The 16,545-nt window shown below is 49.3% G+C and overlaps 5 protein-coding genes across 5 annotated transcripts; 3 read left to right on the top strand and 2 right to left on the bottom strand.

Moving 5' to 3' along the window:
* Window positions 1-164: 164 nt before the first annotated feature.
* On the top strand, window positions 165-599 carry LOC137845669 (claw keratin-like). The gene has a single exon (XM_068663081.1). The coding sequence runs from the start codon at window positions 165-167 to the stop codon at window positions 597-599; it is 435 nt and encodes a 144-aa protein (XP_068519182.1).
* A 2,368-nt stretch (window positions 600-2,967) lies between these two features.
* Window positions 2,968-3,402, bottom strand: LOC137845676 (claw keratin-like). Its single transcript, XM_068663088.1, has one exon. The coding sequence runs from the start codon at window positions 3,400-3,402 to the stop codon at window positions 2,968-2,970; it is 435 nt and encodes a 144-aa protein (XP_068519189.1).
* A 1,347-nt stretch (window positions 3,403-4,749) lies between these two features.
* LOC137845687 (claw keratin-like) lies at window positions 4,750-5,184 on the top strand. The gene has a single exon (XM_068663102.1). It carries the CDS (start codon window positions 4,750-4,752, stop codon window positions 5,182-5,184), a length of 435 nt encoding a protein of 144 aa, XP_068519203.1.
* A 2,052-nt stretch (window positions 5,185-7,236) lies between these two features.
* Window positions 7,237-7,653, bottom strand: LOC137845429 (claw keratin-like). The gene has a single exon (XM_068662590.1). It carries the CDS (start codon window positions 7,651-7,653, stop codon window positions 7,237-7,239), a length of 417 nt encoding a protein of 138 aa, XP_068518691.1.
* Window positions 7,654-9,232: 1,579 nt separating this feature from the next.
* LOC137845428 (claw keratin-like) lies at window positions 9,233-9,667 on the top strand. The gene has a single exon (XM_068662589.1). It carries the CDS (start codon window positions 9,233-9,235, stop codon window positions 9,665-9,667), a length of 435 nt encoding a protein of 144 aa, XP_068518690.1.
* The last annotated feature ends 6,878 nt before the right edge of the window (window positions 9,668-16,545 follow it).

The following is a 16,545-nucleotide window of genomic DNA, read 5'->3' as shown; positions in this document are numbered from 1 at the left end:
CCCGCTATCCTGCTTCCTCCACTTGTCTCTAAACAGATCACCTGGGTAAGTCGTGCTCTTGGAGGCTTCTCGGGGCTCTCTCCCTGCCTCCATCAATACAGCCTCTCCCCAGACCCTTGCCTAACTCTGCCTGCCCTTTGCAGTACTCCTTGCCTACGTGGAAGATGTCCTGCTCCAGCCTGTGTGCCCCTGTGTGCGGGGTGGCTGCCCCGGCCCCGCTGGCTGACAGTGCCAACGAGCCCTGCGTGCGGCAGTGCCCCGACTCCACCGTGGTGATCCAGCCCCCGGCCACGGTGCTCACCTTGCCCGGACCCATCCTCAGCTCCTTCCCTCAGCACGCCGTGGTCGGCTCGGCGGGAGTCCCGGCTGTTGCAGGGGGCTTTGGCGGCACTTTTGGAGGCCGTGGTGCCTTTGGGGGCTCTGGAGGCCTTGGGGGTTATGGTGGCCTTTTGGGCTCTGGAGGTCTTGGGGGTTATGGAGGCCTTGGGGGTTATGGAGGCCTTGGCGGCTATGGGGGCTATGGAGCCTTTGGGAGCTGCGGATACGGTGGCTGGCGTCGGGGCCTCAGGTACCTCAGTGGCAACTGCGGGCCCTGCTAAGCCCACGTCTGGCTCCTGCCCCTGACGAAGGAGATCTCCTCAGCTGCCCTGGAACATCCTGACATGACATCACAAAGAGCTCCCCTTCGGTGTCACTGGTTTCCAGAGCTTGGAGGTCTTGTGCCTGCATGGGACCCCTCTGTCCTTCTCCTCCCTGTTTGAGCTTTGCTTCAGGACTTGCTGCCCCATGACGATGCAGCCAAGGAACGGACGCCTCCTGTGGCACGGCTGTTTCTCAGTACCGCTCTACCTTCTGCAAGGAGACAGGGACTGCCTTCCTGCCGTCTCCCTGATTCCCTACAATCCCCTACAGCAGTAATAAAAACTGTTATACCACATTCTTGAGCACAGTTTTTCCTTGACACTTCCTATTCTCCCCACTTGCCATATGGACGCACCATCTTTCTGGGTCCAACCCTACCAGTTGCCACCCAGGGCATTCTCAGAGGTCCTGCAGCCATTCCCTCACCTCCACGCCCTACCCCAGGCAGCACAGCTCTTAAAAGAAAGTTGACACAGGCTCCCCAGAGGAAAAGGCCTGGTTGGAGCTACTGCAGAGGCCATGGGGCATCCAAAAGAGGCTGAGGGCCCCCCACCAGCCATTCCTCCACCCGCTCCAGTTTCCCTCCGTTTCCTCCCACATCTCGATGGAGCACTGGCAAGCTTTTCCCCACCACTGGGCCAGAAGCTCTTCCCTGGATACACAGCTTGCCTACCTGTAGCCGGGGGACACAGCTCTGGCCAAGTAGGACAGCAGTGCTCCACACAGCTCCATGCTGCAGACATGCTGCCAGGCCTTGGCTGCCCTTCCTCACACACCAGCACACAAAGCAATCTGCATGGCCAGGCCCCCAGAACACCTGGCCATAACAGCCGTGAGGAGACACGCCTGCTGCCTCCCACCACTCTGCCCTCACCCAGCATGCACGGGATGCTATGTGAGGCAGCACCCAGGGGTTGGCTGGCGGCCCTTGCAATGGAGCCTGGGGAGTTGTGTGGATGGGCAGAAATGCCATTTTTCCCTTCCCCTGCCTTGACAATTATGGGTGATGCATGTTCTCTTGAGCCCCCACCACTGACCAACGTGCTGCCCCGCTGCTCTTCTTGATTTCCCTCACAGGAACAGTCTCAAAGAAAGACCACTGTGCAGAGCCAGGATCACACAATCAGAAGACACTTAGGGAATGAAGGGACATGAGGCGGGTACGGACACGCACTGCCTACTCAAGGCGTTTGTGTTTCCTGGATCTGGATGGCTGCAATGGGTACATGGATGTGAGGGGAACCTGGGGCAGACTTGGTTGTGTCTCCTTCACCCCTTCCCAGTGCCACCACCTGCAGCTGTGCACGTGGGCACAGTCAGCAGGTGGCAGCAGCCCTGACCATGCAGTGGCCATCTCTCTGTCTCCCCAGACCTCCATGGCTGACCATAGAAAAGGCAATATAAAGGGGTCAAACATGCTGTGGTGGCTGTGCAAGATGGCTGTTGCTTTTTCATGTTTTCACAATAGGATTCGGTACTCATTGCCATTCTACCCGGTGAGAGAAGGGAGGAGGTTCAGGGGCCTGTCCTCTACAAGACCCACTGGGGCCTCTGATCTTCAGTCGTAATGCCCTGTCCCAGCTGCACAAAGAATCATAGAATCATAGAATATCTCGAGTTGGAAAGGACCCTTAAGGAACATCAAGTCCAAAACCTGACACCGCACAGGTCTTCCCAAAATGTTAGACCATGTGCCTAAGTGCACAGTCCAATTCCTTCATAAATTCAGACAGGCTTGGTGCAGTGACTAATTCACTGTGGAGCCTGTTCCAGTGTGCGACCACCCTCTTGGAGAAGAACCTCTTCCTGATGTCCAAGCTAAACCTCCCCTCCTTCAGCTTAACGTGCAGAAGCAAGGGTCCCAGTAGCAAAGGCAGGAGTGCAGCCAGCAGCCCAACTGCCCTGGCTCTGAGTTTTGGGGGAAGTCTGGAAGAAGAATGATGAAGAAATACCATGGGTCAAGAATGTGGTGCAACAGAGCTTTTATTGAAGGTCCAGGGAAGCAAGGAGGCGGCAGAAGGGCAGCCCCTGGGCAGAGGCATCCACTAGCACCTTGAGAAAGGTACAGAAGTGATGACCAGAAATCATGCAGCAGGAAGAGGATGAAAGTGGTAGGCTGGACTGTCATGGGGAAACAAGTCCTGAAGGGAATCTTAAGCGGGGAAGTTAAAAGTCGGATTTGAGCACCATGCAGGCACAAGGCCTCTAAGCTGTGGAGGGAGACCACTGATGATGAATGGGAGCACTTCCTGCTGGTGTCATGTCGGGAAATACCAGGTCAGCTCTGGAGCTCTCTTTACTCAGAAGCAGGAGCCAGAGGTGGGTTTAGCAGGGCCCACAGTTGCCACTGAGGTACCTGTGGCCGCGACGCCAGCCGCCATATCCGCAGCTCCCAAAGGCTCCATAGCCCCCATAGCCGCCAAGGCCTCCATAACCCCCAAGGCCTCCATAACCCCCAAGACCTCCAGAGCCCAAAAGGCCACCATATCCCCCAAGGCCTCCATAGCCCCCAAAGGCACCACGGCCTCCAAAACTGCCACCAAAGCCCCCTGCAACAGCCGGGACTCCCGCCGAGCCGACCACGGCGTGCTGAGGGAAGGAGCTGAGGATGGGTCCGGGCAAGGTGAGCACCGTGGCCGGGGGCTGGATCACCACGGTGGAGTCGGGGCACTGCCGCACGCAGGGCTCGTTGGCGCTGTCAGCCAGCGGGGCCGGGGCAGCCACCCCGCACACAGGGGCACACAGGCTGGAGCAGGACATCTTCCACGTAGGCAAGGAGTACTGCAAAGGGCAGGCAGAGTTAGGCAAGAGTCTGGGGAGAGGCTGTATTGATGGAGGCAGGGAGAGAGCCCCGAGAAGCCTCCAAGAGCACGACTTACCCAGGTGATCTGTTTAGAGACAAGTGGAGGAAGCAGGATAGAGGGCTGCAAAGCCCTCAGCCCTTTTATACATCGTACGAGAGCCCGTAGCTAGAAACAGATGTGGAAGCCCCAGATATTCATGCAATAAAGCTGACACCCTTCATGACATGCATGTAAATGCAGGGCAATTATATCTGTCAGTTATTCATGCAATTACAAGCCTCAAATTTTCGTGTAATAAAGCCAGCAAAAATCACGGCAAACGTGGAGTCAGGGCAATTGTATCCCTCCCCACCAAGGAAAATGAGGCAAAAGCATGCCCACAGGAACAGGAGTTGATGGGAGGGACAGACTGTGACATGCAACTATGTGAAAGTCACCAACTGCTGAAGCTGACCTCACAACACCAATAAACCCTGATTTCTTCCTAATCCCAAACTTTGTCTATGTGGAAGAGTAAGAGGTATTTTGCTAAAGAAGCACTGTGCTACACTGTACACAGCCAGCACACCTGTCATTACTTCCGTTTCACAGGGTGGTAAACGGAGGTGGTAGAAGTTTGGGTAAACAGATGAAGCCATCCCACCCACTTGCAGAAAATTCCAAACACTCACCATCACCCTGTACAGGCAAGGGCGGAAGGGCACTTGGGTGGGAGTTGAGGAGCATCCCTAACCATTGCCATTCTCCCTGCCCCGTGGGACATGTGCTACTCCTTGCTCGCCAATTCATCTGAAGGCCAAGTAAAGAGCTGTGGTTTTGTTGATACTGAGGGTGAACCCCCATCAACCTGGGGGATTAGGAATTCATTGGGATTTATTCAAGTCATAAGATCAGCTTCAGCAGTGGCTGGCCTTTCATGTATGTGCGCGTCATGGTCTACTCCTCCTGTCACGTTCCTGTTCCCCAGGGCACATTTGTGCCTCAGTGTCCCCCACTGGGGAGAGATATAATTGCCCCCGCATCACCACGTGTGTCATGAAGGGTAGTCAGCTTTATTGCATGAATATCTGAGGCTTCCACCTCCTGCCTGATTCCACAGGCTCCCTGAGACAGATATAAAAGGGCTGAGGGCTTTGCAGCCCTCTATCCTGCTTCCTCCACTTGTCTCTGAATAGATCACCTTGGTAAGTCGTGCTCTTGGAGGCTTCTCGGGGCTCTCTCCCTGCCTCCATCAATACAGCCTCTCCCCAGACCCTTGCCTAACTCTGCCTGCCCTTTGCAGTACTCCTTGCCTACGTGGAAGATGTCCTGCTCCAGCCTGTGTGCCCCTGTGTGCGGGGTGGCTGCCCCGGCCCCGCTGGCTGACAGCGCCAACGAGCCCTGCGTGCGGCAGTGCCCCGACTCCACCGTGGTGATCCAGCCCCCGGCCATGGTGCTCACCTTGCCCGGACCCATCCTCAGCTCCTTCCCTCAGCACGCCGTGGTCGGCTCGGCGGGAGTCCCGGCTGTTGCAGGGGGCTTTGGTGGCACTTTTGGAGGCCGTGGTGCCTTTGGGGGCTCTGGAGGCCTTGGGGGTTATGGTGGCCTTTTGGGCTCTGGAGGCCTTGGGGGTTATGGAGGCCTTGGCGGCTATGGGGGCCTTGGCGGCTATGGGGGCTATGGAGCCTTTGGGAGCTGCGGATACGGTGGCAGGCGTCGGGGCCTCAGGTACCTCAGTGGCAACTGTGGGCCCTGCTAAGACCACGTCTGGCTCCTGCCCCTGAAGAAGGAGAGCTCCTCAGCTGTTCTGGAACGTCCCGACATGACACCAGCAGGAAAAGCTCCTCTTTGGCGTCACCCGTCTCCAGAGCTTGGAGGTCATGAGACTTCATGGGGCCTAGCTCTCACTTTATCATGTCCCTGACGAGCTTTGCTTCAGGACTTGCGGCCCCATGACAATGCAACCTCATGGAACTGCCTTTTCCTGTGGCTGGCTGCTGCTCTCCTCCTCTCTGCATCTTGCAAGGAGTTGGAGGCTGCCTCTGCCCAGGGGCTGCCCTTCTGCCGCCTCCTTGCTTCCCTGGACCTTCAATAAAAGCTCTGTTGCACCACATTCTTGACCCATGGTATTTCTTCATCATTCTTCTTCCAGACTTCCCCCAAAACTCAGAGCCAGGGCAGTTGGGCTGCTGACTGCACTCCTGCCTTTGCTACTGGGGTCTTTGGGCCGCTGGGGCAGGGCATTACAACTGAAGATCAGAGGCCCCAGTGGGTCTTGTAGAGGACAGGCCCCTGAACCTCCTCCCTTCTCTCACCGGGTACAAAGGCAACACATCCCCAATACTACTTGGAGAACATGACAGAGAACTTGCACAGCCACCACAGCATGTTTGACCTCTTTATATTGCCTTTTCTATGGTCAGCCATGGAGGTCTGGGGAGACAGAGAGATGGCCACTGCATGGTCAGGGCTGCTGCCACCTGCTGACTGTGCCCACATGCACAGCTGCAGGTGGCGGCACTGGGAAGGGGTGAAGGAGACACAACCAAGTCTGCCCCAGGTTCCCCTCACATCCATGTACCCATTGCAGCCATCCAGATCCAGGGAGCACAAACGCCTTGAGTAGGCAGTTCGTGTCCGTACCCGCCTCATGTCCCTTCCTTTCCCAAACCTCTTCTGATTGTGTGATCTTGGCTCTGCACAGTGGTCTTTCTTTGAGACTGTTCCTGCGAGGGAAGTCAAGAAGAGCAGCGGGGCAGCACGTTGGTCAGTGGTGGGGGCTCAAGAGAACATGCATCACCCATAATTGTCAAGGCAGGGGAAGGGAAAAATGGCATTTCTGCCCATCCACACAACTCCCCAGGCTCCATTGCAAGGGCCGCCAGCCAACCACTGGGTGCTGCCTCACATAGCATCCCGTGCATGCTGGGTGAGGGCAGAGTGGTGGGAGGCAGCAGGCGTGTCTCCTCACGGCTGTTATGGCCAGGTGTTCTGGGGGCCTGGCCATGCAGATTGCTTTGTGTGCTGGTGTGTGAGGAAGGGCAGCCAAGGCCTGGCAGCATGTCTGCAGCATGGAGCTGTGTGGAGCACTGCTGTCCTACTTGGCCAGAGCTGTGTCCCCCGGCTACAGGTAGGCAAGCTGTGTATCCAGGGAAGAGCTTCTGGCCCAGTGGTGGGGAAAAGCTTGCCAGTGCTCTATGCAGATGTGGTAGGAAGAGGAGGGAAACCGAACAGGTTGGAGTAAAGGCTGGTGGGGTCCCTCAGCCTCCTTCCTCTGCCCCTTGGCCTCCCTGTTGACTTTAACCAGGCGTTTGCCCTTGGGGAGGCTGTGGTGACCTTCTTGTAATGGCCATATGTGCAGGGCCTTTGGAGGAGCTGAGGGAGTGCCTGTGGTGCTCTTGAGGACTCCCCGATGGCAGCTCCCACTCCTCACAGGAAGAAGCGAATGGAGGAAGTGTCACAGAAAAGACAGGGTCCAGAATGTGTTTTAACAGAGCTTTTATTTCAGGTCCAGGGGAGCAGGGAGGTGGCAGAAGTGTAGTCCCTGACTCCTTGCAGAAGGCAGAGCGTTGGTGAGCAGCAGCCCAACAGGAGGCGTCCAATTCTTGGCTGCATCATTGTGGGGCATTGATTCCTAAAGCAAAGCTCAAACAGGAAGGAGAAGCACAGAGGAGCCCCATGCAGGTGCCACGCCTCCAAGATCTTGAGCCCGATGATGATAAAGCGGAGCCTTTAATGGCAACATCAGGTGGGAAAATTTCAGGGCAACTGCAGAGCTCTCCTTCATCACAGACTGGAGCCATAGGTGGGCTTAGCATGGTCCGCAGTTTCCCCTGAGGTACCTGAGGACCAGGCGCCAGCCACCGTATCCGCAGCTCCCAAAGGCTCCATAGCCCCCATAGCCCCCAAGGCCTCCATAACCCCCAAGACCTCCAGAGCCCAAAAGGCCACCATAACCCCCAAGGCCTCCAGAGCCCCCAAAGGCACCACGGCCTCCAAAAGCGACGCCAAAGCCCCCTGCAACAGCCGGGACTCCTGCCGAGCCGACCACGGCGTGCTGAGGGAAGGAGCTGAGGATGGGTCCGGGCAAGGTGAGCACCATGGCAGGGGGCTGGATCACCACGGTGGAGTCGGGGCACTGCCTCACGTAGGGCTCATTGGCGCTGTCAGCCAAGGGGGCCGGGGCAGCCACCCCACACACAGGGGCACACAGGCTGGAGCAGGACATCTTCCACGTAGGCAAGGAGTACTGCAAAGTGCAGGCAGAGTTAGGCAAGGGTCTGGGGAGAGGCTGTATTGATGGAGGCAGGGAGAGAGCCCCGAGAAGCCTCCAAGAGCACGACTTACCCAGGTGATCTGTTTAGAGACAAGTGGAGGAAGCGGGATAGAGGGCTGCAAAGCCCTCAGCCCTTTTACATCTTTCCCATAGAGCCCGTGGCATGGGGCAGGATGCGGTGTTGGAAGCCCCAGATATTCATGCAATAAAGCTGAAACCCTTTTTTAAACACGTGAAGGTGTGAGGCAATTATATCCTTCACCATCGGGGACACTGAGGTACAAACCTGCCCTGGGGAACAGGGAGGTGATGGGAAGAAGAAACCATGATTGTCACCAAATGAAGGGTCATTGGCTTCTAAAGCTGACCTCGCAGCAACAAGAAACAACAATGAATTTCTAATTCCCAGGGTGATTGGGCTTCAACCATAATGCCAACACTGCCACAGTTCTTTGCTTGGCCTATAGGTGTATTGGAGAGCAAGGAGTACCGCATGCCCCATAGGGCAAGAAGAAGGGCAATGGTTAGGGATGCTCCTCAATTCCCACCCAAATGCTTTGCAGCCCTTGCCTGTACATTGTGATGGTGTTTTGTCTTCTTCAAGTGGGTGGGACAGCTTCATCCCTTTACCCAAACTTATACCACCTCTGTTTACCAGCCAATAAAAGGGAAGTAATGACAGGCATGCTGGCTGTGCAGAGGGTTTCAAAGCACTTCTTCTGCTAAATACCCATGACTCTTCCACATAGACAAAGTTTGGGATTAGGAAGAAATCAGTTTATTGTTGCCATGAGGTCAGGTTCAGGAGTGGCTGGCCTTTCATGTAGTTGTGTCGCAGCCTGTTCCTCCCATCACCTCCCCATTCCCCAGGACGCGTTTGAGTCTCAAAGTCCCCAATGTGGAGGGATATAATTGCCCTGCATCTCTGTGTTTGTCATGATTCATGATGGCTTTATTGCATGAATATCTGGGGCTTTGTCCAATGCCACCTGCCCGATGCTGCAGGCTGTCTCTAGCAGGTATAAAAGAGCTGAGGGCTCCACAGCCCTCTATCCTGCGTCCTCCACTTGTCTCTTACTGCATCACTCGGGTAAGTCCATGCTTTATGTGCCTCTTCTATTCTTCAGCAGTCATTTCATCAATTGCATGTATTGGTGTGGGTTCTGCCTTTGTTTTTGCAGTGTTGTATAGGCTTGGTTTTAATGTAGTGTTTCATAGCTACAGAAAGGATGGATATTGAATTTTTTAGGCATGGTGCTTTGAGCATTCCAATGAAATTGAGTCCTTTGGCTCTCTTTCTATGTGCTTTGGATGATGTGTTTTTTCCTGTGTCCTCCGTGTCAGGGAAATCAAGTTGTTCACACCAGCTGTCCAAGTGAAAACTGTGCTTATGCTCTGACTGATTTACTTGGTGCAGAGCCTTTCCTGGGGCAGAAGCTCCAAGTACAGGAGGGCAACAGGGTATTTGCAATGTGATGATGTTCTGACCCCAGCTCTGCCTTCTCTCGCAGCTTTGCCTTCAAATTGGAGGATGTCCTGCTCCAGCCTGTTTGCCCCTGTGTGCGGGGTGGCTGCCCCGGCCCCCTTGGCTGACAGCGCCAATGAGCCCTGTGTGCGGCAGTGCCCCGACTCTACGGTGGTGATCCAGCCCCCGGCCACGGTGCTCACCTTGCCTGGGCCCATCCTCAGCTCCTTCCCTCAGCATGCTGTGGTCGGCTCGGCGGGAGTCCCGGCTGTTGCAGGGGGCTTTGGTGGCACTTTTGGAGGCCGTGGTGCCTTTGGGGGCTCTGGAGGCCTTGGGGGTTATGGTGGCCTTTTGGGCTCTGGAGGCCTTGGGGGTTATGGAGGCCTTTTGGGCTATGGAGGCATTGGAGGTTATGGGGGCTATGGAGCCTTTGGGAGCTGTGGATACGGAGGTTGGGCTCTAAGCCACAGGTATCTCAGTGGCAACTGCGGGCCCTGCTAAACTCCAAAGGCCTATGGAATGCAGTGTTGCATTTGCCTTGAGCCTTTACAAACAGCTGCCCTTGATTTCTACCACCAGATGCAGAATAAATCTTTCAGTCCCTCTTTCACCTATGCCAAAGCAGCTACTTTAATCTACTGCTCCTTTCTTTTTTGCAGAGAATAACCTTGCAGATATGTATCTGGGGGCTTCAGGATATTAACAATGCCTTTTTAAAGCTCCCCTCTATCTGCAATACAGTAGAGCAGTGCTCATCCTCGTGTGTCTCCCCTCTCTGCCCAGATCTGAGGTTCCTGAATGGTGTTAAGAAGGGGAAATCTTTGAGGTGAAGTCCTGTGTTGTAACTTGCTGCAGCTTTAGTATTTCTGTGATTCCATTTCATTGTTTCTGTGTTTTTTTTTTTTTTTTTCTCTTGTTTCCTTTTTTTTTTTTTTTCTTTCAATTTCTACTGCATTTTCCATTCATATTAAAGAATCTGTATTGCATCAATAAAATTTCTTGTCTGAATTTTGTCTTCACTTTGATGCGAGATATCTTTATACATTGGTGATGATGTGAAATACCAGATGTCAAGTGGGTTTGGTAACATTTTTGTGGAAGCACTGTTTTTCTCTTAGAAAACATTTTGAAATAAAATGTGGGAAAGTTGCTATCAAATAATTAACTTCACTAATACAAATAGATTTAAAGGCAAAATTCAGATTTATGCTTTTAATGATTTATAGAGGAACGGAAACTAAACTAGTTAAGTGTTTCTTTCTTGTTGATCCTGTGGGAAAATTATGCATATTTTCACATTAAAAACAATTTAGTATAGAGGAAATTGATACACTTTTCCTTTCCTCTCGATGGAAAGACAAAAGAAAATTTTTATTGGGACACAAAGCAATGTTTTTTCAGCTCATTGGAAACTTGTGCTTATCGTTGCCACCCACCAGTTGTGATGCACCAAGTTTTCACCCTGCAGCATGTCTACTGCCTTTGCTTTCCTCTGCAGGTATCTCTGGAGCTTCCTTTCAGTCTTATGGCCTCAGGGAAGCTCCATGCTTTGTCTTGGAAGGCTATGCCTAGGCCCTGGGTTTCTCCACCTGGAGAGCTGCACCCAGCAAGGCATGCCTTGCTTGGGGCTTGGGGCCAAGTGTTGGAAAGTTGCTCTGTCCTGAGATGGACACGGGAAATTTGGCACAGATCATTACCTGAGAAGTGGCAACTGTCAGAGACTCAGGTTGGTCCTGGGGGCTGTCAAATATTAAGCTCATATCTAATGAGATCATGTAGAAAAGTGTGTGTGTGATTTTGTGATACTTGTGCACAAAGAGGAAACATGAAATACCTATGACAACGAATAAATATACTATAAATTCAATTGAGAAGTGAAAGAAAAAGGCAGCAATTATGTTGTAATGAAAACCAAAAGTCATAGTTTGGTATAGAAAATTTATTTGGAAGGAGACAGCTTTTCTACAATTCTGGAACAAAATTGTACATAATATAAAGATTATCTTTCTGGGGGTTCACTGTGGTCTGGTTTATCACCAGGACCAAAGTGATGCAGCCTATATATTTTTTTTTTCCTTCGGTGCAGTTGCTGTGTGCAATTTCTAGCATCCTAAGTCACCTCTCTAGACTCAGTGTCAATAACGTAACTGAAGTAAACAAAGCACAATGTAAGCAGATGACTAAACCAGAAAGCCAGAGGCTAACAAACCTAAGCTAAAGGCAAAAGGAGAAACTGCACACATGAGCTGCCTCTCACAGGTGCTGAGTGTTCACAGCTCTCCTCCAGCTGGAGCCAGGCGATGCCCAATGCTGAGCTCCTGCCTGGCCGCTCAGCCCTCCTGCATTGCCAGGGGCTTGAGCTACCTGAAGCCGCTTCACATCCCAGCTCAGTATGTCCACCGTTTTCCAGAGCGGTACAAGTTGCATGGATGTGTCCATTGGGAAGAATATGTGTAGGAGTATTTAGGAGCGCACCGAGGCTCTGGGCGAGCGATAACCTGCGGGGTGAGTTTCTCCACTGCAGCCTCCAGCCTCCCCTGGGCCTCTGCTGGCAGGGGGGCTGCAGCAGGGGGCTCCGCCAGGGCCACCTCAGAGGGCTCTGAGGCTCCCACCACTGTTTGCTGGGGGTAGGTGGTGAGGATGGGCCCTGGGAAGGTGACGACGACGGGTGGTGGGTAGATGATCACCCGGGAGTCGCCGCAGGCAACCACGCAGGGCTCGTTGCTGCTGGCAGCCAGGGGCTGAGGACACTTCGCCTCGCAGGGGTTGCTGCATGCCAGCTGCTCGGAAGCCATTGCCTGGCTGCAGAGGAGGGTCCTGCAATTTCATTGTGAAGTTAGAGGGGAGGAAAATAGGGGAAAAAAAAAACAAATATACCCCGTGTGCTTGGCTGCTGATACTTCTATGCTTGACTCCAAGAGATCTTAAGAGAGATAATTTGAATAAAGAAAACAGCATAGCTTCTCTCCCCAGCTCAACAACATTTTACTTAGCCTACACCTATTTATCTTTTCTAATTTGCTGCTTTAATCATGCTCCCTCCTCATCCTCTAGGAGCGAAAATCTGGCCCTTTTCCTGTGTGCCAATTCCAAACCTCACGTGTGCTCTAAAAGCTCATCTCTTGCAGTATTTTCTGGAGATGCGTTGGGTCTTGTTCCAGCAGCCTCCTTCCTCCTCCCACGGGCAGCCTCTCAGGGCAGTGCCTACATTCTTTTTTTTACAGAGAGGGGTGCAAAGGGCGGGGAGAGACAGGTTTTCAATAGAATTGAGTACCGAGTGATCTGTTTAGCAGCCTGCTTAACGTCTTCTATTTTCCATGCAAATTTCTGGTATTACCGAGCATTGTTCCATTAAAGCACAGAAGAAATAAAGGCTAAGAATAAAAGGGGGATTAAAAATACCGTTTTAATAAGTAAAACACCACACTTACAATATTTAAATTGTGGATGAATGGTTTTGCCAACCCGAATGCAAAAGTTGCAGCTCTAGATTGGGGCTTGGGTACAGACAAATTTAATAATGGTTATTTCTTTCTTCACATTAAATCTCTACATACAAGCTAGTTCTCCGTGGTATAGCATCACACTAATTTTTAAACTTGTAAGTCAAAGACATGGTACAGTGAAGAATAAGGAAAAAGTATTGATTTGTTCTCAGTTAAGCCCTGTGTGCTGCAGTGTATTAAATTACTGTCCTTAAACGTTTGAAAGTGAGGACTAGGGGATATGGCAGCTTTAAAGCACTCCTCACAGTAAGTAAATGCAGAATGCTTCTAAAGGTAGAGGGAGGATAATTTGGAGCTAATCTATAAAATCAATAAATCTTATGTATGGAGAAGTGATATACAGGTTCTTAAATTATGTAGCCAAAAACACTTTATAATAAACAATTAAACCACAAAGCATAAAATGAAAGTATCTTAAAAGCTACTTTCCCTGACTTCAGGAGCTCAGTGTTACCTTGTACCAGATGCTAGCACAGGGAATAGGCAGGGCAATGAACTCACATCTATTTACTTGTCTCAGCTGTATTCTCAAAAGTAATTTCAAATATACTCAAAAGGATTCTCAAATACATCATTCTTCAGGGAGAGGGGAAGCATGTCTGCTATTTTTCCCCAAATACCTTCAGGTTAGAATTTAGCTTTGACCCAAAAAAATGCTTACCTCCATCTTTATAAGAACACATTAAAATGTTAGCAAAGTCACATTTTATTAATTAGAAATGAAAGCTTATTTTCCACAGTTACATTATGTAATAGTATCGAACCATCACCAGGTGTAATTTGTTGGGACTCCAAATAAATTAGCTAAGGATGGACAGATTAAGAACAAAAGCAATGCTGCATCTCTGTAGTTACACTGAACTACCTTCAAACAATGAGGTTTTACTTCAACAGTCGTTTAGGAAATTCCCCCACTTAACAACTGACAAATTTCCTATGCATGGCATATATGTAAAAACAGAGCTAAAATCTATTCTTAGTACTTTTCTGAGAAATTTTCTAAATGGAGAGTAAAATTTCCCAATTCTCTCATAAACTTAGTAGCCCAAAGGAGTCTTGAAAAACTCTTCCTTTTATTTTACAGCCTTTATCCATCAGACAAAAAAACATCTGTAGAAAGATGCTTACTAATGTCTCTGATAGAGGTTTTAGTCCCAAGTTTAACAAAACTTACGCTAAAATAACATTAAACTCAGTATTTTTATAGTTGTCAAATCAGACTTACTCAGTGTACCGCAGAGAACAAGTCAAGAGAAGTAGTGAGAAGAACCTTGCACGGAAAGTGTATTTATATCCTTTCTCAGATTGCCTGGAGGATCTGAGACGCCCTTTGTGTAAAGGGCCTTAATTACTTATGAAACAAACTTTGTTGCATGTATTACTCCTGTAGTTGCTGTAATTGTTTTGCTCACTGTTTATGATTATCTAAAGCTAAGTTAGGTAATAATTCAAAATGCAGACTGTAGCCTGCAAGTTTCTTTCATCTTGAAATTTCCTTGTTTTACTCTACTGATTTCATTAGGAATTAAAAATACATGAATGAATAGGCTTCTAGTGACTTACCTTTGCTAAAAACAGGATTGCACAGGGAGTTTTAGAAATGTCAGTGACAAATTGTGTCAACACATGCAAGATTTATTTTCCATATTGGAAATACAGGTAACATCTCCTAACATTCTCCATGCCTAGATAAATCTCTAGAAGCACAGGGCTTCTTCCTCATCTGATACAATGTTAGTGAAGCTGATGGATGTGTTCTTACCCAAGTCAGAGGAGTTATCTGGTGCAAAAACTTTAAAGAGCAGAACTATCACAAAACTATCTATTAAATAAAAATGAAGTCATCTCCAATTATGAAGTCTAAAATGAGGAGTTGATTAAATAAATGTTTTACACTTTTCATTCTGTATGAGGTCAGAACAGTCTAAATCCACTAGGATATTATTACTATTAACATAAAATAACTTCCAAGCTTGGCATATTAACATGTTTGTGAAGTACTTTGAAATCTTGTTTCCCCATGTCTCCAGAATATTCCTGATAAGCTCTACAGCCTGGGGGATGTTTAGGGTGTCTTCATTAAAAAGAATTAAACCCACTGTCATGGTGTTTATGACATGAAATTCTTTTTTAATGTGCTTGGTGTCTTTATGCATGAAGCTTCCCTCCAGAGGGAAGAGAGAGTGCAGTGGACCGATTTCTTATAAAATGGGTTTCCCACCCACGCCTGTCACTGAGGCCCCCCCCGCCCCGGAGGCTGCCTCCACCAGAGGGAGCCTCCATGTGTTTGGGAGCCTCCCCTCATGCGCTGCTCCTCTGTGCACATGAGGGCAGAGTTCAGGTATTGGGAATACTGGCACAGTCTTTGAGCTGTGGATATAGGCCACAGCAGAGGTGGCCTCAGGTTTTCATGGTTTGGTTCTTGCGAGGTGGTGTCGATACGGAGTATGCATCAAAGGAACTCACAATTCAACTGCAAATAGTGGTGTTTTTTTTTTTTTTTTTTTTTTCCTTTTTCTTCTCCGATGTTCTCAAGGTCTCCTGGTCCTAAGTTATGCATAATTTGTAGCTAGAAGACTACTGCTGCCCCCCCCGTATTGCTATTTCAAAGCATGACTTTTAAAGCACATGTAACAAGAGTGAAATTCATCCCAATAAACGTATTCTAGCTAAGCATACTGGATTTTTGCTTCATCTCCACAGCATTTGGGAGATACCCATGAGTACAGGAAATAAGTAGGAACTGAATTCTGGCTGTCATATTAAGATGTAGTCCCTTTGCCCCACAGGAAAATGAACTCTTCAGAATTCCCTCATAATTTAGCAATACTCTACAGATTTATTTTTATTTTTTTCCCTTCTGGTTTTCATGTTGTACTCTGGAGTGACTCATAAAGGCAACAAAAGGTAAAGAGGAAAGAAGACTGCATACACCACAATATACAATGTTAATATTGTGAGCATCTATTAATTTTAAAATTATTTTAGAAAATTACATCCTTGTGTAAGGCAGGGCCAGCATTAATAATAGCTCTTGCCTAGCTAAGATATGATCTATGTGGTCAAACCTGTTCTGTTCAACTTCAGAGCACAGAAGTCTTCTTTGTAAAGCTGAGTCAGGGGCACTTGCTAATGAAGAAATAATCAAAGGAAAATGCTTGTGGATGGATGCTCTGCTGATGTAGATCTGCAACATTCATTCTGGGTACTTCAAAGAAGTTCTACATGCTTACATCATCTGTAAACACATTATATCAGCAAAAATTCTGCCCATTAGGCATGTAAGAATTAAAATATAAGTCCAGATCATTAGCAAATGTTAATCAATTATGTATTAATTTATAGATCCAACATTTCTTATGCTAGCCAAATCTCTGGCTTTCTGGTTTTATACAAACTACAAGTGAAAGTTGAGTAATTCAAAATTTGAGGCAGGGCATCAGAATCTAATTAGGACAATGCCAGAAATGACCTTGATATCTCTCCTTTAAGGTGATACTATTGCCCAACACTAGGCGTCACCTACGGCTATTATCATTATAGACCTATTTGCATAAGCCACATATTCATAAATGATTATGAAACATTTGCAGTCCTCAGCATTCTCATGGCGTTTAACTACATAGGGTGTTTCCAGAAACACCTCATAAATCCCAATGTATGGCAGAAGGAGAACAGCTGAATAAAGGTGCACAGATACTGGAAAAGTCCACCAGGATGCATATCAGGCTTCTCCAAGCATGTTTGTCAGTTCAACAGAACAGGCACTTTTCTGAAGATCTTTCAAGAGCACTAGTGGATTAAAAAGGGGAAATTTTTCTTGTGTAATGGCCTTGTGACACATGGTTGCTTGCTGGCTCTCTGCTTTCCAGG

This window comes from Anas acuta, chromosome 28 (assembly GCF_963932015.1).
Source record: "Anas acuta chromosome 28, bAnaAcu1.1, whole genome shotgun sequence".
Classification (NCBI taxonomy): domain Eukaryota; kingdom Metazoa; phylum Chordata; class Aves; order Anseriformes; family Anatidae; genus Anas; species Anas acuta.
Note: the sequence above shows the minus strand (reverse complement) of the source record. Positions and strands in the feature narration are given on the sequence as shown.